Source organism: Phalacrocorax aristotelis, chromosome 2 (assembly GCF_949628215.1).
Source record: "Phalacrocorax aristotelis chromosome 2, bGulAri2.1, whole genome shotgun sequence".
Taxonomy (NCBI): Eukaryota; Metazoa; Chordata; class Aves; order Suliformes; family Phalacrocoracidae; genus Phalacrocorax; species Phalacrocorax aristotelis.
In genome coordinates this window covers 28,753,587-28,780,826 of record NC_134277.1, presented here as the reverse complement: position 1 = coordinate 28,780,826, position 27,240 = coordinate 28,753,587, and the positions used below count along the sequence as shown (strand labels likewise).

Sequence of the window (27,240 nt, the reverse complement as noted above, 5' to 3'; positions counted from 1 at the left end):
CCGATATTCTAGAGCGTACAGGTGAACTTGGGGGAGTGAACACCACTCTTTGAGCAGGATCCTTGAGAATTTGGTAGTCAGATGTCAGGCTTTTTTGAGATTTTTTTGACACACTCAGTTGGATTTGTTTACAATTCACAAGTTGGTTGAAACTTTCCTTTTTAAGAAGAGAAAATCACCCAACAAAATTTCCCTTAGATAAGTTAAAGTCCACATCAGTAATTTAGGTTAACATGCAGTAAGGATGTTGTACTGGTCCTGAAGTCAAGCATTACAAAACTTGTCATGTCAATGAGAAGAAATCCCAGCATCTTAAATGATGCAGCTGCAGTACGGGGCCCGAATGACCCCAGCTTCTCCTACAGTGCCACCAGGAGGAAAGCAACAAAATGCCTCTATAAAACAAACATAGCAAGACATCAACAGGTTTTTACAAATCATATTGAAGTCACAACTGCCAAAACTCAGTTCAGCAGCAGTAGCTGGGTGAGGACTTTTTAAATCACCTCTCAATTCACCTCACAAAATTACTTTTTCTACTGGCCATTGTAGCTACCTTATATTCCTCAGTCTCTGACAAATGTATAAATTGTCTTATCACTGATGTTTAAACTGGACATTGTGGGAAAACGATGGTGAGCAAACCAGATACTGAGAATTGCAGGGACAAGTCTTACATGGTACTACACTAAAGCAGAAACACAGCTATAAAAAGGGCCCATATGCACACTATACCATAGTATGAAAGCCAAAGGGCAACATACCCCGTAATCACATCACAGATCCCCTTGCAGCACCCCACCTCATATATAACCACTGCGATACTGCTGAATCTATCAAATGTACATCTAGAGGTAAGGACAAGCCCAGGAGCACTTTCTGGAAGTGCCCAGGGAAGGCAGGGCTCAGTGTAATAGCAGTGGTAGCCAACAAGAGTCCCTGGCCCCCAGCTGTATCTCCAGTACAAAGCCAGGAGAACATGTCATGCCAGAAATGAAGCTGTTACACAGGAGGGACGTTTACTTTGCCAGATTACTCATCCCGGTGATCCGAGGTTAAGGGCTCCCAAGCTCGTGAGCTGGTGTGCAGGGAGGTGCAGGAGGTCTGAGACCGGAGTAAAGACTTTGGTCTCCGCCTTGGATGGTGCCTCGATGCACCCAGCAAGACCCTTCCTGGCTACAACGTGGGATACAAGCTGAATGACCTTCCTACCCCTCCAGTCAGCTCAAACTAGCAATGCCCCAACACAGCCATTCTCTGCAAAGCTTTCTCACGTTACAGCCCTGAGAACAAGACTTCATTCTGGGAACATCATTTCACTAAATTCCTTTTTTTTTTAATTGGTATACTTTGCACAAGGATATCTTTTTACTTTTATGTATCTTACACTGTTTTCTGTAGCATCCTGTTCTGTAATGACAGCCCCTTCCAGCTTTCAGAAGAGCAGCGCCTGTTAATCAAAGAGCCACAATGGGAGAGGGCAGCAGTAACATCGGATCTAGAAGTTATTTGTGACGTAAAACTCATTCTAACCATTGCATCAGGATCTTTCTCACTCTCAGGTGTATGTCGACCTTTCACTCTCCTGACATGCTCGTAGCCCCTCCTTGTCTCCACCCCTGCCAGTTCTCAGGCACTCTACTTGCCAGCTGGTTATAGTGGGGTGACAAGCATTTGGTTGGACATTTCCTCCTGTGGGTCTTGGCGTAAAGTTTTTGGATACTGGCTGTGTTTCTTTAACCAGCTTGCTTCCTCCTCTAACACAGAACAGATGTATTTGTGAAACAGCAGTGAAACGCTAATTATCAGCGTAATGCTGAACTGAACATCAAGGAAAAGTGTTCCCTGCCTTGTTCCACTTGTTTCCTGTTCTTCACATATTTGCTTTTTAAGAATTACAAGTAATTCTTAAGCGCTGTGCTTAAGTCAGGCACAGGTGCTGCAGGTAGTGCAGGCTCCCCTTTATTACTTCCATGTGGGAAGAACTCATTTGCATCCTGTTCTCACCTGGCCTATAACCATTTTTTATGGCATTTTAATAGCACCTACCTGCCAGCTATCAGAAATTAGAAGCTTTTGTAACAGAGAAAGGAACGGTGCCAATATCAGCGTTTACCTTCTAGCTCTGCATACCAAGGAAATGAGATCTCTGAGTTCAGCCAGCAAGGGAAGAGGCACGACTACTGTACAGGAAGAGAGAGAAAAGGGAACCTCCACGCTGATAAAGCCCATTGCACATTAACCAGGATACGAGATTGGAAGGAGGGCAAACTCAGCCTATAGTTAGTCACTTATATGGTGCAGCACAGTCCCTTCCCCACGTGAGAGAAATAGTACACATTAGCATTGAGATGAAACAGAATAGTCTAACCACCTGTCTATAAAATGGGACATAAAAGAGACGTTTTGCATAGTACTATTCAGAACGATAAGCAGAATTTCCACAACACCGACGTTCCTCTGGAAGGAAAGGGAGAAAGCGAAAACGCGTGAAGGATGAGATGGGCACGACGGAGCCCTGCCAGTGGTCAGGCAGGGGCTCTCCGGGCTGCAGAAGGGAACGGACCACAAAGCAGCAGCAGGGACTGACAGGACCCGGAGAGCTAAAGGGAAAACATGCAGGTGCCAAAACATCTCCCCACAAAGCTGACAAAACGTTTTAGGATTGTAGGTAGGAAACTTGGGTAGGAAAAGACCGCAGAAGTTATCTAGTCCATCCCGGATTCCCGCTCAAAGGCAATTCAACTACAAGGTTGACTGGCAAGCCCCTACAGTGCTGCATACAGGCAAGTATCTTATGAAAGTGAGCCTCATCCTCAAACCTGGCTATCTTGAACAGCCCAAAGCTCCTGAGGGCAGTCAGATGGAAAGACCTGGGCTGTTAAATAGAGAAGGTGCTGCCTGGCAGCAGGAAGTACGAAGCATTGCAGCTGGACACAGAAAACCCATTGTGAAGGTGTTCCCTTGATGAGATGCTCCAGCTAAAATTCCAACATCTGTTGGAATTCAGCAATCCAGGCAGCAGCATAATAAGAAAGTGGAAAATCAGAAAGGTTTGTCCTCTCTTCAGTCATGTTAGAACATCTCTACAGCTACTGATTGATATATTAGAGTGGGACATCCACATTCCTCATACCAGCATTTTCTTTTTTTATGCTCATCTTAGAGATGCTACCTCTACAGTACACAATTTCATATTTAGAAGTCAAAGTACTAGGCGGTCCTGCTGAATGTATGTAATTAACCTCTATTTAATCGCAAAAGCCATAGGGCCACCCAAAATTTTTGGTTCATTTATGTGCTGCAGTAGTTTTCTCATGCTCCTGGGCCAGACATCTAGCCCACAAGTATATTGAGGTAATAGGACACAACAAATACATCCCTTTTCCAACCACCCTTTAATTTTTTTTTTCATGCTGTTAAACATTTGTAACAGTTTCCTCATTTTACAGTGATGTCAGGAATAAAATTCCCAGAGGCTACACGTATGGGTAACTCATGCTCCCTCCACTTCTCTGGGGCTCAGGAGGGCGGAGCATCCAGGGTGGCAGCTTGGCACCAGCACATATGGATCTTCGGAAAAGCATTGCTGAAAAAGCACATGAAATTCATGACTGACTCCCCGAAAATACGTTTGGCAATACTGAAACTCTTTCCTGCAGGACTGATGGCTTGGCAAAGACCGGATCAAACCAGAGAGCCACCACACACCTATATGGTTTTGCTTTTCAGTCGGTATCACTGACAGCTCCTTGCGCAAGAAGCGCTGCCAAAGCGTGGACTGGCGCACCTGCGTTTACAGTGGGATTTTTCTGCAGTTACAATAGGATTATGTAAAACAATAAAGCATCCACGAATCTAACTCAATATCCTGGAGAAAGTATTAGTAGTTGTACAGTGACTAATAAGACCCAAATGCTACTTTTATAATGATGGTTTTAAAGCAAGAGGATACAGCCGATGCATGAGACTTCTCTCTCTGGGATTGGTGTGAATTCGTGAACATTCAGATCTACGTTTGATAGGACGAATTCTGCATTTAGACATCACAAAGTTTACCTAAAATGAAAACATGCCCAATGCATTTTGAGAAATACCTTCTTGAGTCAGTCTGAACAAGATGCATGAAACACAGCTTTCGAAGCTGATAAAGCTCATAAAGCCCAAGCCAGCGGAGAGGGGAATACTTTAAAAGTAGGATGCTGTTGATTAGACTGACAGATGACGCTCTCATCTGGGTAAAGAGACACTGCTCATGCTCTGCTACATAATGGGGTAACAGAGACAAATGGGCACACAGGCTCCATCATTCGTGCTGAAGCACTGCCAGCTCCTGAACAGGAGTTTGCTTTTCTAAACAGTGTTTGAAAATTGGTTTTAGACATGGTTACCCCACCCATCCTTGAAACACTAATCACATTTCAGCTATGATTTGAACAGAATCCACAGCAGAACATGTGAAACCCGCTGTTTTCAACGGTAAATGTTTGAACTAGTGGTGCTGGTGAAGCACTCTTCTGTGCTGGGAACGTTTCGGACCCTCAGGTGTGATCTTCACATGATTCGCGCTTAATCTCCGCAGGGTGCTCACCTGGGCTATAAATCTAGGAAGGATTTGGACCCCAGTTTACAGCCACCTCCTCCACTTGTGGCAGAATAGCCAGAGAACAGGCATTTAACAATGTTGCCATACTCCCAAATTTAGTAGAGCTACAAGTTTGGAGACAAAATTTTTAAAATTTATTACAGCGACATCTATTTGTTTTGCTTTCTAAGAAGTACTTGGGATTCGGCCCTAAGCGAGCATTTGTCTTAAGTGTTACGCTCTCCATCTCCAGGAGCAGGAAGACAACCCTTAACGGCGCACTGCTGGTGTGATTCCTAGTTAAGGATTCATGGGGGACAGCGAAAGGAAAAAATCATAAACTAAGGGTTTAAAGGTGCAGGGTACTAACACACTTTAATTTTTAAGTCCTTTTGATCAGTTCTTCGGCAGAGGAGAAAGAGTCAAGACCTTGACTTGGCTTGGAGTTTCACCACAAAAGGGGAGCGTTACACACCATGGCACAGGGGGCTGAGGGAGTCTGCAAGGAAGAGTTAGAATGAAAATGTGCAGGTTGCAGCTCAAAACCACATCAGATCCAAACTCCAGTGCTAACAATCTCATACCCAGAAGACTTCCCTGCCACATTTTGCTGGCTAACCAGTGTTGAGGGCATCTCTACGATTTATTTTTATTGGCACTTCAAACAGTCTTGCAGGAATGTATATTAGAAAGCTGAAAAAACTGAGAGCTCAGGCTACAGTTCTGAATTAAAGAACCACTTTTCCAAATGCTTTGCCAAATACCACCGTAACGCCTAGAAGCATGATCCCACGATGCGGCTGTTTTCCCATCTATGATCAATTACTTTACATGTGGAGCAGTGAAAACATTCGCTGCAGGGCCGCGATTTTCCCACTTACTCCTCATAATAGTTGTCAGAATCAGTCCCTCGCTACCAAGCTTCTGGAAGACACAGGAGGGCCTCGTTAAGGTGAGACGTTGTCAAAGCAGAGGAAAGACTGCTGAACATTTTGCAGCGAGAGCTGGAACCAGCCACATGCAGGCTTATCTTCCCCACAGCTTAGAAAAACGTTAGCAGGCCCAAGGTGTAAGACATTTACTTAAATTTCTTTTTAGTTCATACTAGTGCAGAGAGAACCCAGGAAAATTCCCTGGAGCCAGTGAAGCTTTCCGTACGCGAGCAGGTTACGAGACCTTACCTTCATCTTCAACAAGTGACGCTTCACTTGTGTCTAGAACTTCTGGTCATGAAATAGGCAGAGTCGGTTACTTATCAAAAAAGCAAACACACGCTTACAAAACAGTTCTTCTCCAGAGTAGTAGCTGCAGTTTGTTCTGCTCCAGCACTCGCATCGCCCTGCCATTTGCCGAGTCTAATTTGATCCTGACAATTGGAAGTCAGAGCAGCGTCATCACATAAAGGCATAACCTATCTCTGAACTTCAGAGAGGAGCTTTTATCATCTGTTCAATTGGCTCTTGCTCCTTAGCTAAAATACTCCAGCTTTCGAGCACAGTTAAATTGGTCCTCGCACACTTCCTGCGCTTCGCAGACATGACTGCACTCCGGTCAAAAGCAATGGAACAGTTAATTAATCCAGGTTAATAGTATTAGCAGGGTCTGTTACAGTACTGAAGGTAATGGAACAGCTGCACCCTGCTTGTGCCTACCACGTCCAACAACCAGCACTTCGCACGTAAAGACACTTCCATCTGCGTAAGTGGAACATTCTTCACTGCTGAGCATTATTATGCTGCATGAAAGCTACGTTAGAAAGCACGACACTGAAATTTTAACTGGTTTGGGGTTTGTTTTTCTTTTCAGAAGAAAGAGATTCACTGAAAGAAGAAATCCTTTTAAAAAAAAAGTGGTTAATTTTGAACAGTTTTGCTTTATCTTTGAGGTACCAGCTACAGCCAGTTCGCTCAGAACTCTGTAACAAGGTGGAGACACTGAAAAATCAGGACAACGCAGAAACAACAGCCCGCTTATGTGAATCTAACACTAGCAATTATGATTAATTTTACACTTCAAAAGAAAAATCATCTTTGTTTTCAAGGTATTTTGCTATCTCTTAATAGCATGCATACAATAGCAGAATGACTTTCCTGTACCCACCCAAGAAAAAACAGGAAGAATGTTTTTATTAGCTGTGCTCTGCTACTCGCATATGGGAGAGGTAAATGAAGACAAACATGCACCATGTACGAGATAACTTATTTATTCAATTCTCAACTTAATTTTGATGCTAAAAATTGGTCAAAGGCACTTCAAAAAAGGTATTTAAGAAACAAATCCTTATGGTGAGATCATTCCAGACAAGTCACCAACTTACACCTGTCATTAGGGACATGACTACCTATAGTTGCAGAGTGAAACATTCACAGGATTCAAGCGGGTCATACTGTCCAGCAGCAATCTTCAGTTCTTTTAGAGCACTGATAACATTTGTGGAGTATTTTAAATACAATATGGTAAAACAAAGCAAATTACACTTTTGGAGTTCCACAGAAGTTTTTCTTGACAGAAAAAGGACAAAATTGCCTTTCCAAGTGGTCCTGGATTGAGGGATCTAAATTCGCCTGTGCGTGCGCTGCCAACATCAGTAGCGGGTACATCACAGAAATAACCTGCACCTTCCTGTTGTACAGGACAAAACCCCTTGCTCTAGTAGCAAACTGCTTCTAAGAGGTCTCTCAGCTATTCACTAAAATTTATACTTCTGGAAATGTAACAGAACAAATGGCAACATGTGAAGAAAAAGCAATTTTTAATATATAGCCCACCAAAGCAAAACAGAGAAAGCGTCCTTAAAGTTAAAACGTACTGGGAAAAGAGCTTCCACGAAATGAGAGATGGCACCAACATGACCAGCATTTAACCTCTTCAACAAGACCAATATAGACTACCAGAACTATCTGGGGATGAAAGATTAAAATCGGTCGTCTTCTGCAGACACAGATTAATACCATCCTCTGATTAAGAACGGTGATCAGAAGGTAACTTTTGGCATTCTCATTCTGAGCTAAAAACCACTTAACACAGGCTAAAACGTTACTCAGTTACACTAAGTGACATTCCCACATCCAAGTGCAAACAATTGCTGCCTAGTAATTTCCAGAAAACCAGTTCAAAAATTTTAGGTGGGTCATTTGAATCACTACGGTGCCAATAGAAGCTTTTAGGTTTTGTAAAATTAAGAAACCTCTTTTAGAAACAAACCAAAGTCAAGCCACAGAGCAATAATCGGGACAGCCTACGAGAGCCTACGCTGCTGTGCTTCACAAAGGTCTTTCCACCTGAAACACAGCAGTCTTCTTGGGCTGCAGAAATACTCAAACTCAATAAATACTTTCTCAAAGCACAAAGACCTGAGAGTGAAATAACAAACGACCAATAGTAGTGTAATATTGTACATGAAAATTATACTAACTGTTCACATTCCAACCTCGTCCACTGAAGCTTTTGAAGGGAGTGAGATACAAACCAATTATTTCAGCTCATTGTTATGGCAATACAATTCCACAGAGAACTGCAGTCCTCTTAAAATCACAGAATGTAAAAGCCAATACTTCTCTAGCTTGTCTGGAAGGAAAAAAATAATCTCTTTGCAGTGCTGTTAGAAAGGCAAAAGAAACAGATTCAGAGGCCTAAGAGCAAGGACACTTAAAAACAAAGCAAGAATGGATGTTTGAAGACAAGGCTGCTCTGATTTCTCCAGATAGGCCACCTATTTATCAAAGTACTACGTTCTTAGCCTTATTTCCTCAAGAAATGGAACTTGTTCCTGGTTTTCTCCATTCCCTCTGAGGTCCTGCAAGTTTTGTGGAAAGGGACATTCCTGCCCCACTCTGCTAAACCCACAAGGCACAGCTGGGCAGCAGATGAGAATTAAAACTGCTGCTGAGAAAAGGGTTCACTGCAAGCCCAGCAGTGGCTGGTTTGACTTGCCACCTCAGCAACCACAGCTGTGCAGAGCTCAGGCACCTCTACCTGCCTCCTCTTGTCCAGCTGAGACTTACGCACGATAGAATTGAAAACCCAAAGACAGGATAGTCAGGAACATGAAGAGAAAATTATGTTACTTCACAGGGCAGCACAGAGCAAACATAGGACACAATTCTGCAGAAAACAGGCAAGATTAGTTCTGCCCATTGCGGAAGAAAAATCTTTAAATCCCCACAGACGAACTGCTGAAGAACGCAGTAATAAAGGAGCAGTACAGTAGTTCAGCAGGTCTTCTACATGGGCTGAATTTACAAAGAGATTAAGTTGGGACCTTGATCTCATTTTATAACTTCCTTAAGTATTCCAGAAAATTTTAATTCCATGTTCGAACAATGCCACTGGAGTTATCAGTACCATACGGATTTCACAATATTCTTGGTTTTTGTTGCACATGGGGTAAATATTTAGCTCACAGAAGGAAGCACCTCCCAGCATGGTACCACGTATTCTCCTCTGGACAAGCATCTGTCTGACTAGAGCAAACTAGAGACCTTTTCCTTTTTTAAACAAATACAGTTATAATTTTCTACTTACGTCAATCAACATAAACTAAAGCTCATGTCCCTTTCAGTACTTCAGAGGCAGTCTTGCTCATAAAAGACCAACAGATTTAACCCTGCAGGAACTATTTGTTTAACCAACACTCGATATATGAACCCTGCCTACATTCAGGCAGACAAGATGTATGTAATATTTCAAGCCCATGAGCTATTTCAGTAATTGCCATCATGCTGCAGAGCAATGGTCAGAAAGAAAGTCAAGACTCTATGGTTGGACAACAGATAGAAACCCAATCTGTACAAGAACTACCTTTGGAAAAAAAATTCCAGTACTACATGGTAACATCCTCTTCCAGGAACATCCTGAAGGACAGCAGCAGTAAATAAGGCTGTCTGCTACCAGTATGTGCCCTTTCCAAAGCAATGACTGGAGGTAATTAGGTTATGTCCAAATTCATCAATATGATGAAGGTGAAAAGTGACAAAAAGATGAAGAAACTCTTGTTCAAGCGTGGAATAGGCGCACTACATGTCAAGCTTAACCCTATCCCCCATACTGCTACTCACTCAACTTGAAAAAGAGAAAACAAGAAAGTTTTATGGTAACTATATAAAACATAGGCTTGGCCTCTGAAAATTTTTCAGTAATTAAAACACCTATTTTTGTCCCACACCAAGAAAGTGTTTTCAGTTAAGAGGCAGAGATACTCATAAAGTAGTGGAGAAAGTTAATGCACTTTGAAAGGTTCCTGCATTCAGGCTGGCTTACCTGAATAACTATATACTTCAGCTTCAAAAAGAGTGAAATAAGGAGTATTTAACACTTTCTTCTGAAAAAGGTAACAAGAAGCAAATACAGAAAAAATTTTAAAAGTGAGGGAAGAGTGTTCAGAAAAGTGAAACGAAGTACCTGAGCCAAATAAGCTAATGTGCAGGGATGCCATCAAACTGGCTTTGCTGCAGTTTTAAAATCAGATTTGTTTGTAGCTGTAAAATTTTAATGAATAAATTAACTCCACAATCTCAAAGTATAGTGGTGTGAAAATTAAATGGAAACAAACTAATTATAATACTGGCTGAACCCAAGTTGTTATAATGCCATTTTAACTTTGCTAAGATACTACTCTTTCTGGTTTACATGGAAGATGTGATGGAAGAGAGACTTCTATTTCAAAAAGCATCTACCTTTTGCTGAGAAATTCTGAGATTAATTTTTATATCCTTTCAACCAATAGGATAATTAAAAAAAAAAAGCCACAGGCAAATCTGTAAGCAGCTTGCATCACCTCAGCAATTTAAACAATACTAACTACTTCTGGGTTTCTCCCTAAACCAGTAGTGATCCAACTTCATATTGTTTTGTACAACAGAGACTTAAAAATTTTAAAAATAATTCATAGCAGTGAATTCCATTTCTGAAACAATTCAGATTACTCTCTGGGGTGGATCTCTGCCTATTCATAATAACCAGTCTGTCGTTAAGGCAAAGCAGACTTGAGACTATTTTCACCCCTCTCCCTTCCTTATAGGGGAAGTTACACACAGTAACTTCAAGACATTAAGAATACAAGAGAAAGCCATCATGAAGTATGTGGCTGTGCAACATCCAATCTCTAATATTAGAATTGACTTAACAAAACATCTGGAAGAAAACAGAGACCAAAAAAGGAACAAAAATACTGTATGATTATCTCTGAACCCATCTACTATGGTGTTTTTACACAAATCCTTCCAGATATTAGTGTGCCAGAACAACCTCCTATTTCACAGCTTTAGGGCCCCAAATCTTCACGAGTAGGGCTGCAAGGTCACGCCATCCCAAACAGTCAGAGCCAGCACCAGACTCTGTTGTACACAGACAGTGAAAGGAACCGCCAACGTGATTTCTGAAATAAGAATCACCAAGAGAAATTTCAGTCCACAAGCTTCATGCAGGAATTCGAGGAGAGTCTTATTCATTGCACTGGCTTCTTTTAGTTTTCTTCAAAGTCCAATTAATTCTCGGAAATCTTTTGCGTTAACTTTTGATTATCCTCCAGTGCTTCATTTTTGCTCTGCTCTTCTGGATTCTTTGCCGAATCAGGATTGTACCGATACAAATACCCATATGGACGGAGATGATAAATCAAATATTCCAAATGATACATAGTCACGGAATCAACGTAGTGGAATGAAACTGCTAGATCGGAGCAGCATCCAGGACCCTACAATATGAAATAAGTCAAAATATCAGCAAGAATTGCAAAGCATGCCCTGGATTAAAGATCCAGGGAGAATTCAAACACATACTTGACTTCATGGTAAGAAATTCACTATCATCAGTCATTCATATACTTCAAAACTTGATGTTAGGCAAGCAAGATGTATCAGACATATCTGCCAAAGCATCTTTCCAAAATAAAGCTAGACAAAGTCTTTTGCTTCTGTAATCATGCCAGTGATTAATGTCAGAGGTTTTTTGCTTTTCCATTCTTTTTCATGTTGGTGTTTAAATAAAACCAAGAAGCAGCAAGCAGGTCTAAATGCATTATATTTATATATGAACAATACATGCTTGTTATCCATAACAGCATCCGTCCAGAGTATATATGCCAGAGTATATGTGTGTGCGCATTCACACATCATACATTTTGGCAAAACTCTCGGTATCTAACTTCCGACATGTAGAAAATTGTAATAAATCATTTTGTAACTTTTTTTTTTAGTTTATTAATTTCATTGACATTATTAAGCGTTTTTAACAGCTAAAAGATCATTGTTAACATATTCGTTACAGCTCAAATTCAGCTCTCAAAGCAATTGTTTGGAAGGTAGTTTGGCTGGGGGGGTGAGAGGGTGGAATTCATCAGACTTGACTGCAGAGCTGCTAATATTCCATCTCTAATTGGAACTAAGAGTCAACATTTAAAGACACTGAAGAGAACAATTGTTATATAATTGTTATTCTTTCAATACTTACTAGGTTTGACTAATATAGTTCGGTTTTGATACTAGACGAAGCAGTCTCTATCCAAACACACGATCAAATATGCCATTTCCATTCTGGACCCCCGCCACCACTGTGTCAGTTACAGATGTAACTGTCCACAGCTCAGCCACCCATGAACTGCAGCCATAGCTAAAGGTGCTGCATCCTGACACACTAAACACAGTATCATAGCTGTTTTAAGATACATAAATGCTCTAGTCACTGAATACAAATATAAAAACATAGAGGCTTTGCAATGAAAAAAGTCTACTGAAGAACTAGGCTTTTTATTTTTCCAGCTTTACTGTGTAAAAAATCCCACATCCTATCCTTGATTTTGGCCACTTATGCTGATCTCAAAGCTTGCTGAAAAATAATACCTTTAAAAGTGAGATTATAATCCTAAGAAAGAAGACACATCACAGATTACATGATCATTCAAGTTTACAATGCAGAATACCTTCAGATTGCTTTAATTTCAAGTAGCGCTCTGCTCCTGCCCCCCCTTTTTTTTTTTTTTTTTTGTTAAACAGGAGATTTCAGATGTGGAACATCAAGGACAACCTGAAGTTCTTGCAGTAAGAACGTTCCAGCTTGTAAATGTTATTTTTGTTGCTACGATAAAAAAAAAAAATTTAAAAATAGCTTTGCGAGCTCTCATGCTTGCCTCCACTTCTGCAGAAGGTAGACAAGAGTCCAGTACAACTACGCAAGGAAATCTGATCATATTTCCTTGTTTGGGTCATGCTTTTATTTCACTTCTAGGTGACATTTATTCTTCTATAATCTTTTCAATGCAATTCATTTACATGTATGTTTTAACATCCTTCGATGAAAAAGCGAGGGCAGGGCAGGGCAGCTACCAGCGCTCGAGCAAGGTGACGTTGCACACAGCTATCAGTGATAAGTCTATCGCAGCACATCTCCATTTGATAGGAAAAGGACTAGCGGGCAGTACACTCACGCATGCCGTTACCCACCAGCCCCTCCAAATAACCTAGGAATCTCTTAGCCAATGGTAACCAACTACAATCATGAGCAAGTCTCAAAACTACTTCTATTTCTTAGGTTTTATGCAAAGTTTGCTGTTGAATAGAAGATAAAGATGTATCAGCACCACCTTCCCTTTCACTGGGCTGTACTGTAACTAAGCCATACTGTTCGACCCAGCTCTGTACAGTCGGCACACACAGCTTGGAATGAACCACGCTGGTCTCGCTTCTCACTGCACACGGGAACTTGGGTGGCTGGAGAAGCTAGGGACACTGTCTGTGAGATACGAGGGAACAAAACAGGATGATAACTCAGCAATGAAGGTAGTACTGGTGACACTAGACAAACATGTCAAAAAGGTTTCATCAGTTTTTGCTGTCCACAGAACATAGCAAAACCACAACAGTAATTTAAAACTCATTAGCTCTTCTGGAATATTAAGGTCTTAGCATCAACATATAGTTGATGACTATTGTATTTAACACATCTAAGCACAGGTATATCACGGGACAGCACAAAAAAATTGTCTTTTCTAAAATATACTGAGCTGCTTCTAACTTACACATCATTAGATATGCTTCAAAAAATGGGTACCAGAATCCTAAGGACTTACCTCTACAGCAGGATAATAATTGTAATTCCAATACCAGAATGTTTTTGGTAGGTATCCCCTGATTAAGTGATGTTCTGGAACGAAGGGATGAAAGGTTTCTCTACCACTTGTATCCCTAGAATCTCCTGCTTCTACATTAATGATCTCCATGCATTTTCCTAATGCCAGGTCTTCAATTGAGGAACTGTGAGAGCACTTGTTTGTTTTAAATGCAGCAACAAATCTCTTCAGAGCTTCTTTGCTCAGAACGTATCCTGCTCCTCCGCTCATGTAGCCCTGTTTTACATAAGGTTTAAACCTTCTTCCAAAGTATATTGGTTGTTCAGGACTGTATTTTGAAAGAAGCCATCTCAAATTGTCCAATATAACATACGTATCATCATCTGCTTTCATAAACCAATCAGCATCATCAAAATAATGGTCATATACGTATTGAAAAGCTTTAATAGTCTTCCAGTACAGTTGGTCCCTGCCTTCTTTGGTTTCTAGGCCCACAGTCGGGAAGTCTTTGTTTTCCTCAGAGCTCATAAAAAGTATTTTATTACAACGTTGGGCCCAAGTGGCCTTAACATGCTTGGCTTTCTTTTCTAGATTTTGAGGTCCAGTCATGACCCAACACAGTATTTTCACCTTCTGATACAAGCCCTCTGCGATATTTTTATTCTCATCTAAAAAAAGAGGAAAGTTCCAAAACAATATTAGACTTGATTGCAAAACAAACATAAGAGCAACCTCCCCCCAGACATTCTGTTTCTAGATCAGAAAAGACATGCAGAGGGAGAAGAGGTATCTGCTTCCACATGTACCAGTTAATGAAATTAATGTTAGATTTAGGAAGAAAAACAAACAAGACTCCCAAAACCAGGAAACTAAAATTCTTAAAGCTACTTCAACTTCACAGGATAAAGGCGAGCACAAGAGCCGTATCAAAATGGATATCTGCTCAGGGAAGTGTGGCTTTATAAAAAACCTTGATTTGTACATAAAAACTGTTTGGAGGCAACTTCTTTATGGTATTGGAGAACCAATGAAAATTAAAAAGCTGATTTTCACCATTCACAATGAACATAACTTAATGATTACAACAGAGAAAGGTCAAAAAGCTAATAAGCTCTGTTATATATATTCATGTTAACTAACAAAACCTAATAAATATTTCTAAATGGCAACATATTTTTGAAGGAAAAAGCAGATGGTAAGCCAGAAAGAAAGAATTTATCACCAAATCAAGTTAAATCTTATCTGTAAAAAAAAAAAATCAGATTAAGTTAGGATACTATGAAACTAGTCTTATTGTTGTGCTAAAATATTTTTGTTTGCAGACAATCCAAGATAATAAATAAGATAAATTTATCTGAGGCATGTAATATAACGTTTGCCAAGCTGCCAAAGCATTCTTCCCTCAAAGAAACATTTTTCACCTGATACATATGGAGTGATTTTAACTCATGTACAAGAATATTCCATGGAGAGTGAGATCTGCATAACTGGTCCTAAAATATTCCTTACACTTTAGGCAACAACAGATCAGATTTCTTTGTAACATTTTCTACAATTATCTGTGAAACATTCACAAACTTGTCTTACAAAGTTTACAGTTTAAATACATTTAAATAGTGAATTACTTATTAACTTCTTCAGAAAATGCATTAATGTGCATTTTTTCTCATCCAAACTGTCCCAACTCGGACACTATCTGTATTTAGGATTTAGAATGGACTATGCAATGAGATGGGTCAAATTTAAAAGTATGCCTGAAATATTAGGAGGGTCTAACTTCTTTGGAAAAAAAATAACAACAAATAAAAAAAAAAAAAATCAGAGTGCAAGAGAATTTCTCTGGTTTGGACTGCGAACGGCAGTTTGGACTGCTGCATGATCAGCTTGGCCACCAATGCCCACAGTGAACTCCTCTGCCCCCCAGCTCGCCCCGATTCGAAGTTTTACTAATCATGTCAAAAAGTGAATTTCTTTTGTTTTTTTCAGCTTTATCTAAGAGGTTAGATAGGAAAGCTAGAAGTGGTACAAAAATAGCTTTCTAAAGCTAAAAATCAATTCAGCCACATCTACAATGCTAGTAAATATATCTGCTTAGCAAAACCACCATTTGCTAATAGCACTGTCATTAGTTATTTTGAGAAGTTCCTGCTCCAAACAAGTCTGGATACAGAACTGGATGACCAGTTGGGTCTAAGTAAAAAAATCACTACTGTAATAAAAATGTAAACAAAGAAAACCACCATTCAGTAAGCTCAGGACAACAAAGTTTACTTAGATACAACCTGAACGTGGGGAAAGCAAAAGGAAAGGGTTCATACCAACTCTTGCCAGAGGAAAGCAACATTTAGCAATGCATGAAAAGGACATTGCATAATTAGTCAGGCGTAACAAAATACCTTTATGCTGTCCAGAGTCTGCATTGAAATTCATTTGTCCTTGCAGCTGATTGTTATCGGTATCTGCCAAGTGTTGACCATGTGGATCATTGTGAAGGATATGAGGCTGGATCTTAACCTGTTCTTCTAGTATAAGGCTAAACAGAAGATAGCATACGAAAAATCCTATTGCTGATCCAAAAGTGAAGGTTAGAAGGTTCATCAAGGACTTAGAAGTGGCCATCTCCTGAAGGTAATACACTGTCAAAACCAAATGAAAAATACATTAAGCTTAAAGCCTCTTAGCACAGAAATTAATCTAAAACTACAGGAAGAAATCAATGACCAAATCTATCAAAGTAGAGATCTTGGTTCTAGCTCAGATTCAGCTCCCCTGGGCTTGCGTGGAAGTTTAAGTACAAGAGCAATGCAAATATTCATATAAAATTGTACAACCATTGACAAATTTAGTGCAAAAGGCCTATCATATATTCTCTAGCTTAAAATTATAAAGGGCAGTCATAACTCAGAATAGTGACTGTACATTAAAAAAAATTAATTTTATATATACAATATTTATACAAGAATGTATACATTTAAAGATTAATATCTTAATTCTAAAATTGTAAGATATGGTCACTTCTTTATTCTCTTCATCCCAGATGTACATCAAAATGTAATACTGAAGTCTTTTATGGAGCTAAAAGATGATGATCAAAGGCAATCTACAGCCTAAGATAGAATATAGTCATGAGATGTACTTAAACTCCAGGAGTAGGTATATTACAGGAATTCTTTTAAAAATGTCAAACACAAGCAGATTCTAGAAGAGTTATAAAGAAAATCTACTCTCAAAGTAGGGCAGTTTTCCTTCCGCTCTTAGGAAGCGCTGAGCAACTTTCAGAAGAAAGAATAGGACAACATTTGAATTTTCATAAAGAAACCTCTGTTTTTAAAAGGCATTTGGAGGAAGAGGAGAAGAAAATGCATCAGCCTCAAGCTTTCTTTTACGTATCAAAAACCTTGTATTTCAGTAATAAATCTCTTCACTTCAGCCATACCCTTGGTCCTCAAAGGCTAAAGGACTTGGCTGACTGTTTTTATAAAACTAAACAAAACCAGCATCTACGCCTGCATAAAATGAGCTTTATACATCCAAAACAAGTGTGAATTTTCATATGTTAAACACCTGCAAACCAATTTCAGGCTGTTGAGGCCAGAGGCCTTTTCATCTTTGCAAAGGGTTGAGATATTTTCTAATATTTCATGAATAAACTATAAAAATATTGACTGTTAAACATATACTGGATTCAAAGCAGAGCCTTATAAACAAGTCAATGATGTTCCCTCCATTAGGGTCATTCTTAATGTCAATGGGCAGAACCCAATTTAGTTAGGGAGACAAAGAAAGAAAATTATGGAATGAACAGAGCAGTGATGAAAACCATCGATCAGAAAAGAGCTGCAACCACCAGAACAACTCATTTAGCCTGCACCCAATTCTCCCATTGGCTGTGCAGAGCCTGTTGGAAAAAGACTGTCCCCAAACAAGCTGCATGAATCACTCTGCAGCATCATGTGCTCCAACCACCAGCTTTCTGTCTGACTGAGCGCTCTCCTGAAGGGAGAGCAGAGAGGACAGAAAGCAAGTATACACATTGTTAGGCTGGCACTCTCAGAAATCATCAAACTTACTGCACGCATGCAGGTCGAGATCATTTGAGAGCAAAACAGCTCTAACGTGATATGGTTTTCTTTCCACATTGCTAGGAAAAGGAAAGAAAACTGGAAATACGAAGCACCAAAATAAAAATCAAGAAACTTAAAGGTTGTATAAAATTCACATAATTATAACTGTGGATGATAAGGAGCTGTAGTTCTTTAATATGAAAAAAATCACATGATTTTTAATCATAGAATCATTAAGATTGGAAAAGAGCTCTTGGATCATCAAGTCCAACCATCAACCCAACACTACCATGCCTCCTAAACCATGCCCTGAAGTGCCACATCTACACGTCTTCTAAATACCTCCAGGGATGGTGACTCTACCACCTCCCTGGGCAGCCTGTTCCAACGCCTGACCACTCTGTCAGTAAAGAAATTTTTCCTAATATACAATCTAAACCTCCCCTGACACAACTTGAAGCTGTTTCCCCTTGTTCTATGGCTTCTTACTTGGGAAAAGAGACAAACACCCACCTTGCCACAACCTCCTTTCAGGTAGTTGTGGAGAGTGACAAAGTCTCCCCTCAGCCTCCTCTTCTCCAGACCAAACAAACCCAGTTTCCACAGCCACTCCTTGTAAGACACGTTCTCCAGACCCTTCACCAGCTTTGTTGACCTTCTCTGGACACACTCCAGCAACTCAATGTCCTTCTTGTACTGAGGGGCCCAAAACCAAACACAGTATTTGAGGTGTGGCCTCACCAGTGCCCAGTACAGGGGCACCATCACTTCCCTGCCCCTGCTGGCCACACTATTCCTGATACAAGCCAGGATGCTGTTGGCCTTCTTGGCCACCTGGGCACACTGATGGCTCACGTTCAGCCGGCTGTCAACCAGCACCCCCAGGTCCTTTTCCTCTAGGCAGCTCTCCAGCCACTCCTCCCCAAGCCTGTAGTGTTGCATGGGGGTTGATGTGACACAAGTGCAGGACCCAGCACTTGGCCTTGTTAAATATCATACAACTGGCCTTGGCCCATCGATCCAGCCTGTCCAGATCCCTCTGCAGAGCCTTCCTGCCCTCCAGTGGATCAACACTCCTGCCCAACTTGGTGTCATCTGCAAACTTACTGAGGGTGCACTCAATCCCCTCATCCAGATCATTGATAAAGATATTAAACAAGACCAGCCCCAACGCTGAGACCTGAGGAACCCCGCTCATGACCGTCCACCAACTGGATTTATCTCCATCCACCACAACTCTCTGGGCTTGGCCATGCAGCCAGTTTTTTACCCAGCAAAGAGTACACCAGTCCAAGCCACGAGCCGCCACCTTCTCTAGGAGGATGCTGTGGGAGACAGTGTCAAAGGCTTTGCTATAGTGCAGGCAGATAATGTCCACAGCCTGTCTTCCCTCAATTCAGTGCTACATCTTGATGAAGACTAACAATTGCCTTTAGAAATCACATATTAAAGTATAAAATTGATAAAGGAGAAATACAAAAAAAAGGCAAAAAAACCCAAACATTTAAAGCCAATACGCCCAAGCAGCCCATGACAGTGAAAAGAGACTTTTCAGTACAAAGTACTGTACTAAATATACTATATTTTTTTGTTAGTTTTCACTTTCCCCATCTATCACCACAAACTCCCCTCAAAATTTGCAATACACAAAGGGAAAGGGCCAGAATAAAACAATACCTTCCTTAAGCATATTAAAAAGGGGAAAAATAAAACTTCATACATGCACACCGCATAGCTACAGCATGTTCTAGAAGAAAGTCTCCATTGTTCCACTTTTCAATATTAGGTGTCTCTTTGCCATACAATTTCCATTATCTGCTCTAGCAGCTGTTAAAATTACTCTTGCTTGGAGAGAAAAAAAGAAAATCACTTGGAAATAACTGCTGCTTATTAGGGAATTATGTTAAGTTAGATTTTTTAGCAAAAACTTTAAGTGTACTGGAAATGTTAAAAGATAAAAAAGTACATTCATCACATTTGGAAATCAGGAGTTGATTCAGCAGTATTCCACAAGCAAAGAGGATTTCTGGGAGCAGGTAGGGACAGATGCTGAAGCTGTACTTCATACTTGATAGGAAATGCCTCTAGTTACTGTTTTCAATCTGAAATAATCTGCTCATCATTTATCAATTTTATATCAACAGACTGGACCACTGTATACATCTGTGTGTAACCATATGTTTATCAACTCCATCAGTAAACAGGACTTATGATAAGCATGCCCACTCAGACTCTGCTGACATTCTTTTCTATACAGGGCAAGACATGTAAAACATTTAAGTGGTCAAGGTCAGGCTGGATGGGGCTTTGAGCAACCTGACCTAGTGAAAGATGCCCCTGCCCATGGCAGGTGTTTGGACTAGATGATCTTTAAAGGTCTCTTCCAACCCAAACTATTCTGTGAAGCTACGATTCTGTGACATACAGAGAGGAAAAAGATAAGTGCAAAACCTACCAGGTCACTAAAAGATTCCCATTTTTATTTCGATTTCTGTTTTTACTTCTCTAGTTCAAAAAATGACATTATTTTAAAAGCCACCTACAACAGAAGCCTAGGTTTAAATTTAATTTATGCTCTACTGCTCTATCATGGCAGCTTAAACAAATATATCCATTTTGATATTCATGTAGGTAGTCCTACTCACATCAACCAGTCCAACAAATGCTTTAAAATTCTGTCACAACTTAGCAGTCATTGTAGACCTGGCTCCAAATTTAAGTTTTGTGACCCAATGTTTTCTGCGTCTTCAAACTTACACAGAAAATTTACTTTTTCTGTTAGTGGCTGCCCACTAACTGTGCCCAAGATCACTTTCTGTGAACCTGGCAGCCCAATGGGGAGAAGGGTGCTGCAACTCCACATCCTGAGGTCCAGCCAGCGACAAGGCTGAGGATGTATTCCGCAATACTTGCACACGCAAATGTGCATATACACATGGCTGACCATATAGATCAATACAGCTAAAAACAGTGTTCATGCGAACACAAACTTGGTCTGGCCTTATGCTGCTCCTCTCCCTGGCTGACCAGGACAAAAGTCCATTAGTGGGGAATATACACAAAGATGCAATGTGGGTCCCTCCAGTAGCTGGCCTCAAACACTCAGTCTGACTGGGAACGAACCCCAAGTCCTCCGCCTCCCCAGAGCCCCACTCCAGCTGCTGGTACAGACCCAAGCTCCCCACAGTCATACCCTGATCCCCAGGAAATGGCCTTAGACATTCAGCCTGCTCAGTAACTTGAATCCTTTTGTCTCCAGTTGCCTTGCTCAGAGACACATGCAAATGAGCCTCCAAAACAACCCCCAGATCTTACAGTCCCTCTAGCAGCTGGCTCGGACCTCCTGGACTCTCATACTGCCAAACTGAAGACCCTCTGATCTCACTAGTACCTGTCCCACACTTACAGCTGCCTCAAAACCTAGCTCCCAAGCCTCCGACCCTACTCACTCGCTAGCCCTGCATGACATTCACTAGCAACCACACTCTGGCATACTTGTCAAGACAACATGCACTCTGCATGCACTCTGGTCTCCCCAGTTACCAGCACTCCAGACACACAAGACTCTATGACTTACGGTCTCCACTCCAGTTGCTGGCATTTAGATCCTCACTCGCTCCAGTCTCTCCAGTTGCTGGTACACCAGACACAGAGGTCCCTATAACTTCTGCTGCTGCTCCAGTAGCTGGCACTTTGACCTCAGTATGCACACATGAATGAATAGAGCATAGAGTCCTCTCATCCAGGAAAACATTTAGAAATGGAAATTAATGAGAAAAGACATCAGACTGAGGTAATCTGGCACAGGGCGTGGCCAAACATGCTGATCAGCCACTTGTTTACAATTGACCAGGCCCTTTATCCCTTATCCTTCTATTTTTCCACACTTGTTCCTCCTCAAACCACCTTGTTCCCTCCCTTTAGTCCCTCCCCTAAGCATCCCATAAGTAGTTTTGTACAGTCAGAAGATGCTCTTCTCCTTCATCCCATAATATGTCCCATACTCCGTAGGGAGTTACCCCCCTCAATCCTGTTAGCTGTTCCAGAGAGCCTTTCTGTTGACTTATCTTAACGTGTGTCACACCTGAGCGATGGGGCTAACGGCTCTCCAGTGGCAGAACCAGGGGCTGCTTCCTCTGATGAGATTAACAGGGTGTCCGTCCCCCCCTCCCGCCTCCGCTGTGCCTCTGTGCGGTCCTCATGATGAGCCTTTTGACACATTAATCTAAAATACTTTCTCACTCTACTACCTGTTCCAACAAGGGTAAAGGTCACCTTCCTAAGCCAAAGCAAATTTAGGGAATTCCCATGTACTAGGAACATATGATACTGCAGCTTGCCCCATCCCCACCCCTCAAAAAAAAAAAAAAACAACAAACCAAAACCCAACCACATTTCAAATTAATGTTTCTAAGGAAACTCGGACCATATAACTTCTTGAACGTGTTTCAAAAGGAAACACATTCAACAAAAAAAAAAATCAAATCTGGGATTTTGCAATTTACAGAATGCAGGATATACCCCTAGGTATTTTTGTAGGTGTTTCATCCCACCATAATCACTTTAAGATTATGAGAAATAAGAATAATTCATTATTTCTCATAATGAGAAATATGGCTAGCCTACACACACAGCTGGCTCTTCCCTGCATCCCTTACTTACAAAGTGAGGGGGAAGCTCTGGGGTCTCAGAACAAAACAGAATGTAAATGTCAATTGAGGGCTACATAATTAGCAATGAAATTGATCTCTACTACCGTGTCCTTAACAGTCAAATAACATCAGAATAATTAAAGTCAAAATGTAGAAGACGTAGTTAGTTGTGCAACACCCGAGAAAGGTCTTCTGCTTACTAAGGCCCATTATTTCTAGAAGCTTTATACATACATATTCAAATGCTTCTAAAATGAAGCTATATGCAAAACAGTTGTACACTTGCCAATGTCGCCTGCACCAAGGATTACTTTGAACTGCTGCAGTTTCCTATCAACTAAGCACAGATTATATTTTTCACTTTCAAAAATATTTTACTTTTTACAAGAAAAAAAATCTAACGTTATAAGCATTTCCTTGGAGAGGAACTTTTTCCATAAAAAACTCTTGTTCTACCCAAAAATACAGACAACAAAAGCAAGGTATTTTGGTACAGGTGGACAACAACAGCACTGAAGCGAGATGTGCAACAATCCACAGCGCAGGTGAGAGGGAAAAAAGATTTTAGTAATCTCCTTCCTCATTCCAAAGGCTGACACCCTCTTTCAGCAACAAGTTACCATATCCAAAGCGTGGCTTTCTTGACCTCTGCTAACCTAGTTCTTACTAAAGGGAACTGCGACGTCAGTCCAGGAAGTCCCCGTTACAAGGCACTGAAGGCGGATGAGTAGGGAGCAGCGAGCAACATCCTCACCCCCACCCAGCCCCCCCGCCCCGCCCCCAGGAGGCACCTTGCTCCCTCCGCCGGGGCTCCGAGAGACTCGCCGCCTTCCAAGCAGACCCTTCCCCGAGCCCCTCCTTCCTCCCCAGGCGGGCAGCCAGGCACCTGCTGCCCCCTCAACCGCGGCTCCCGCGGGCACCCTTCTCGCCACCGGGGACACACACACCGCCCCGGCCACCTCCTCCTGCCCCGTTACCGCAGGGAGGCACCTTCCTTCACGTCGCCTCCCCAGACGAGGGGCTGCTTTCGGGACTCTCTCCTCGCCCCCAGCGACTGGCCGGGCCGGGCCGGATCGGGGCCCGGGGCCCGCCGCCGCCGCCCCCTCAGCACTGCTGCTGCTGCCGCCGCCGCCGCCGCCGCCCGCCCCTCACCGCCTCACCTCAGCTCAGCTCAGCTCAGCTCAACTCAGCGGCCGGCAGGGCCCGGCGCGCGCTCAGCCGCGCGGCCCGCAAGCAGCCCTGGGCCGCGCGCAGGGGAGGCCATCGCCCCGCCCCACGCCACCACCGCCGGCGCCACCATCCCGCCGCCGCGCCCCGCCCCGCCGCCTGCTCATTGGGTGGCGAGCGCCGGGGGGCGTGACCGGCCTGGCACGCGCCTTTAACCCTCGCCCGCCGCGTGGCAGCTCTCTTATCCCCGCGCGCTCCCGGGAACGGGGGAGGGGAGGCGGCCGTGGCATCCCCAGCGCGGAACCACGCGTGGGGATGGGACTCTACCCTGCCCTTCATTTCCTCCCCCCGCTTGCCCGCCGGGAACACTGTCACGACGCCAGGCAGGCCGCGAGTGGAGCCCGCGCCCCCCGTGTGGGGAGGCGGCCGGCGCGGCGGTGGCAGGCGAAGGCCGGTGCCCTGGGCTGGAGCTGCAGTGCGGTGGAGGGGGTTGGGGCCGGCTCGGCTGCCGCACAGGGCTGTGAGGCATAGCGGGCGGAGGTGGGGTGGAAATGGCTCAGGCCGGAGAGGGGCGAGCATCGCCTCCCCTTGACCACCTAAAGGCTCGTAAGCGGTGAGGTATTTTGGCGGTGCTGCCTCTTCTTCGGGGACGTTTGGGAAAGCAATGCGGCGGGCAGGACTGCCCCTCCGCCCCTTCATCGCGTTACCTTGCTCTTGTCCGCCCGATGTTGCCTGAAGGCAGCTGCGCCGTGTGCTCAGGGCGGGCCGCGGAGCTCCGCTACCTTCCAGCGCCTCACTCCCTTCGCTTCAGCCCGTCTGGAGCCTCTGCACTTCCAAAATACCATTAGGCAACTGCAAGGGACGTTGCTAGGTAACAGAGCCCTCCGAAATCATTCCTTATCTCCCCGTGCTAATGCTGCCTACCTTTTTAACATCTGTGACGTTTCTGGCTTAATATCTTTCCTTAGGAAAAATCTATTAAATGTGAAGAGGGATTATAGATGTAAAAGGTGTTTTACATTACAATGTAATCGAAGGATGGCATTTTGCAAACAGTGGGTAGTTAACAAAGCTTTGCAGTTAACAGAGGGGTTTGGGGTTTTTTTTAAAAGAACTGGGGTGCAGATGTGTGGAAACAAGAACTGGTCCGTGCTGCGAGCTGCTAGTGTTTCTGTACATGGAGGCCATTGGACACACTGCTCCTGATGTCCCACCGTATCTCCTCCTGCCCTGTGGTTCTCAGTCCTTTCCCCAGCCTGTCCAGGGATTCAGTCCAAACCATAGTTTTGCCTCTTCATGGCTACAGAGCTGTACATTTGCTTTCTGCCTCTTCTCGCTCTGAAACAATTACCCCTTTGGAGATGTGCCTTTTCCTCCTCTGTTTTTAGTTATTTTTTTTCTGGATGACTGGTCATTCAGGAGACACTTGCTTTTGTACTGGTTTAAGAAGCTCCTGTGTTCCATATGGTTCCAGGTCATAGTTTTTCATTCCTGCCCTGTCACACAGTTTGCTGCCCCCTTAAAATAAAAATTACAAGCAACCTGGTCAACGGTACCTCCTTGAGCTAGTTTCACCATAGAAGAAAGGGCAGAAGCGAGGTGAGCACATTTGTTGTACGGGTGAAGCTTTGGCATTAAGAAATTAAACTATAAACAACAACAAAGACAATGGAAACTGTAAAGGTGGCTGAAAAAACAGCTATCTGCCTTCTTATTTCCTACCTTCCCCCCCCTAATTTTGGTAGGACTCTGCCTACCTGTGTCCAGGGCATACCTTAAAATTCTGAAATAGGTTAAGTGAAGTTTTTTTAAATGCCTTGTATTGCAGATAACGCAGTGTGATTGAGTTGAATGTGAGACTTCATTTTGCTGGGCCGACTCTAAGGCCTGGTCTTGCATCGTGGCAGTTCTACTGTCAAGGACTGGCCCGTGTATATTGCATACATGTATATGTATGCATGAAGTGCTACAGTGTTACATACTGACATGTTTGTTGAGCTGTTTCACTCTTTCTTAGGCTAGTTTGAAAGGAAAATGTCAAAGAGAGAAAGTGGAAGGTACTGTAATTTAGTAAAAGTCACTCATGGCTTGCTTATTAGTATTGGCGTACATGGTGTTTGCTTTAACAAATGTGACTGGTTTGGCCATGTCATAATGGCTGTTTAATGTTTTATGGAGATATTTACATACCACATGTACAAGCAGGTTTTGTTTTACTTGGGGAGAGATGAGCAATCCCTGTCAGTTCGGAGTAAGGGGACGTGCCCATCCAAGAGGCTGCCCTGCATGTGCAGCGGTAGCAACTACACTTCCACACCTCCTGCTGTGCAGTGCTGCTTTCAATAACTGCCTCTGGGTGGTTATGCAGAGGGAAAACCATTCTCTTGCTTGGGTCGGGAAGGGGGGCAGGCCTCGTGCACTCTCTTGCTTGTAGGGCGTGCAGATCTGCTTGACCACAGTCCCTCTCTATAGAAATGTGCTGCTTCCACAGGAGACTCTCCTGTGCCACTGAGAAAGACCAGCAGTGATGGAGGACACTGTGGTAATATGGCAATGAGAGTCACATCACTTACCTTCTGGCATGTGTGGCTGGGAACAAATGAGAGCGAAATTAAATTGTTAGAAATTTAATTTAAAAATAAATCAATTTGGTCTATACGAAAGAATAAGATCATTCCCTACCAAGGAAGACTAGCCATATTTGACATAAAGGCTGTTTCCCACATGCTTCCAAAAGGTGCAGGGCAAAAGCAGGGTAGCAGGCCCCTAATCCCTTTAATTGTCACTAAGAAGGTCTTCATGAGCTACCTGGCTGGGTATCTTCACCCCTAAGCCTTCGGGACAGCACTCCAGAGTACGTGCCTGCCATAAAAGCCCACCCACAGATCAGCTACTGCTCTCAGCTCTCCATTTCCATGCAAGGGAGTCTGAGAATACAGGTTTCTAAAGAAGAACGCTGATATAAAGTTAAGGCAGAAGGTCAAATGCTACAGCTGTTGTGAGGCTGTGTGATTTGGCAAGTCATCAACTACACACATAACATTTAAATATGTCATTGGGTATCTAATAAATATCTGCGTTGAAACTGTGATTTCCTTCTGTAAGCAGCTTTCTACATGCTAATAGCTGACCAGGAACCAGCTTTACCATATCAAATTCTAGATACTTCCATTCATAATTATTTTGTTTTCTTAAAATTTTGTTCAGATTGTCTTATCTTGACTCTGTTTATGCCATTACTTTCAGGGATCATCAGCAAGACTGTGAAAATATATCTCAGTAATTTCCATATATTTGGACTGAAAGCTACTTTTTGTTCTCTGTTCACTCCTGTTTGTTCAAACAGACAACCAGGTTAAATGTAACGCCTTATTTGCTTAATATGATTTATAAAAAAGTCCCACTGACTTGACTGCTCAGATTCAGTGAGACCATTCATCTCCAAAGAACTTATTACCCATTCTGTGTCACCTGGTGGGTCCACAAATTGCACGCTGGACCGCTGGACCAGGTCAAGCACGAGTATTACCCATGCCTACCCTAATTCCTAGAGTAGAGCAAAGGCCTTTAGGAAAGTGAATGGAATTTCAATTTACCACCACACCTTTGCCCACTTAACGCGGGACAGAACACACTGATGTGGTGCTGTGGTGTCCTGGAACAGTCAGAACCATATACAGAGCTGTAGAGCTAATTTACCTTATTTAA

The 27,240-nt window shown here is 42.6% G+C and overlaps 1 protein-coding gene across 3 annotated transcripts; it reads right to left on the bottom strand.

Annotated features, from left to right (window-relative positions):
* Nucleotides 1-6,772: 6,772 nt before the first annotated feature.
* C1GALT1 (core 1 synthase, glycoprotein-N-acetylgalactosamine 3-beta-galactosyltransferase 1) lies at nt 6,773-24,350 on the bottom strand. 3 transcript variants are annotated; one of them, XM_075082899.1, is made up of 5 exons: nt 23,356-23,492; nt 21,291-21,448; nt 16,046-16,285; nt 13,650-14,317; nt 6,773-11,279 (listed from the first exon to the last, which is right to left on the bottom strand). In XM_075082899.1, exons 3-5 carry the CDS (start codon nt 16,266-16,268, stop codon nt 11,070-11,072), a joined length of 1,101 nt encoding a protein of 366 aa, XP_074939000.1. In that variant the 5' UTR covers nt 16,269-16,285; nt 21,291-21,448; nt 23,356-23,492; the 3' UTR covers nt 6,773-11,069. The 3 variants fall into 3 exon arrangements, with proteins under 3 accessions (XP_074939000.1, XP_074938999.1, XP_074939001.1); XM_075082898.1 differs by lacking the exons at nt 21,291-21,448; nt 23,356-23,492 and adding an exon at nt 24,240-24,350; XM_075082900.1 differs by lacking the exon at nt 21,291-21,448.
* Between the last annotated feature and the right edge of the window lie 2,890 nt (nt 24,351-27,240).

Excerpts from the sequence above, each read along its gene's own strand:
- C1GALT1 (XM_075082898.1), bottom strand. The coding sequence starts at position 16,268 with ATGGCCACTTCTAAGTCCTTGATGAACCTTCTAACCTTCACTTTTGGA. Across the intron at positions 14,318-16,045 it reads AGACTCTGGACAGCATAAAG|ATGAGAATAAAAATATCGCA; the intron begins GTATTTTGTTAC and ends CTCTTTTTTTAG. Across the intron at positions 11,280-13,649 it reads ATTATTATCCTGCTGTAGAG|GGTCCTGGATGCTGCTCCGA; the intron begins GTAAGTCCTTAG and ends TTCATATTGTAG.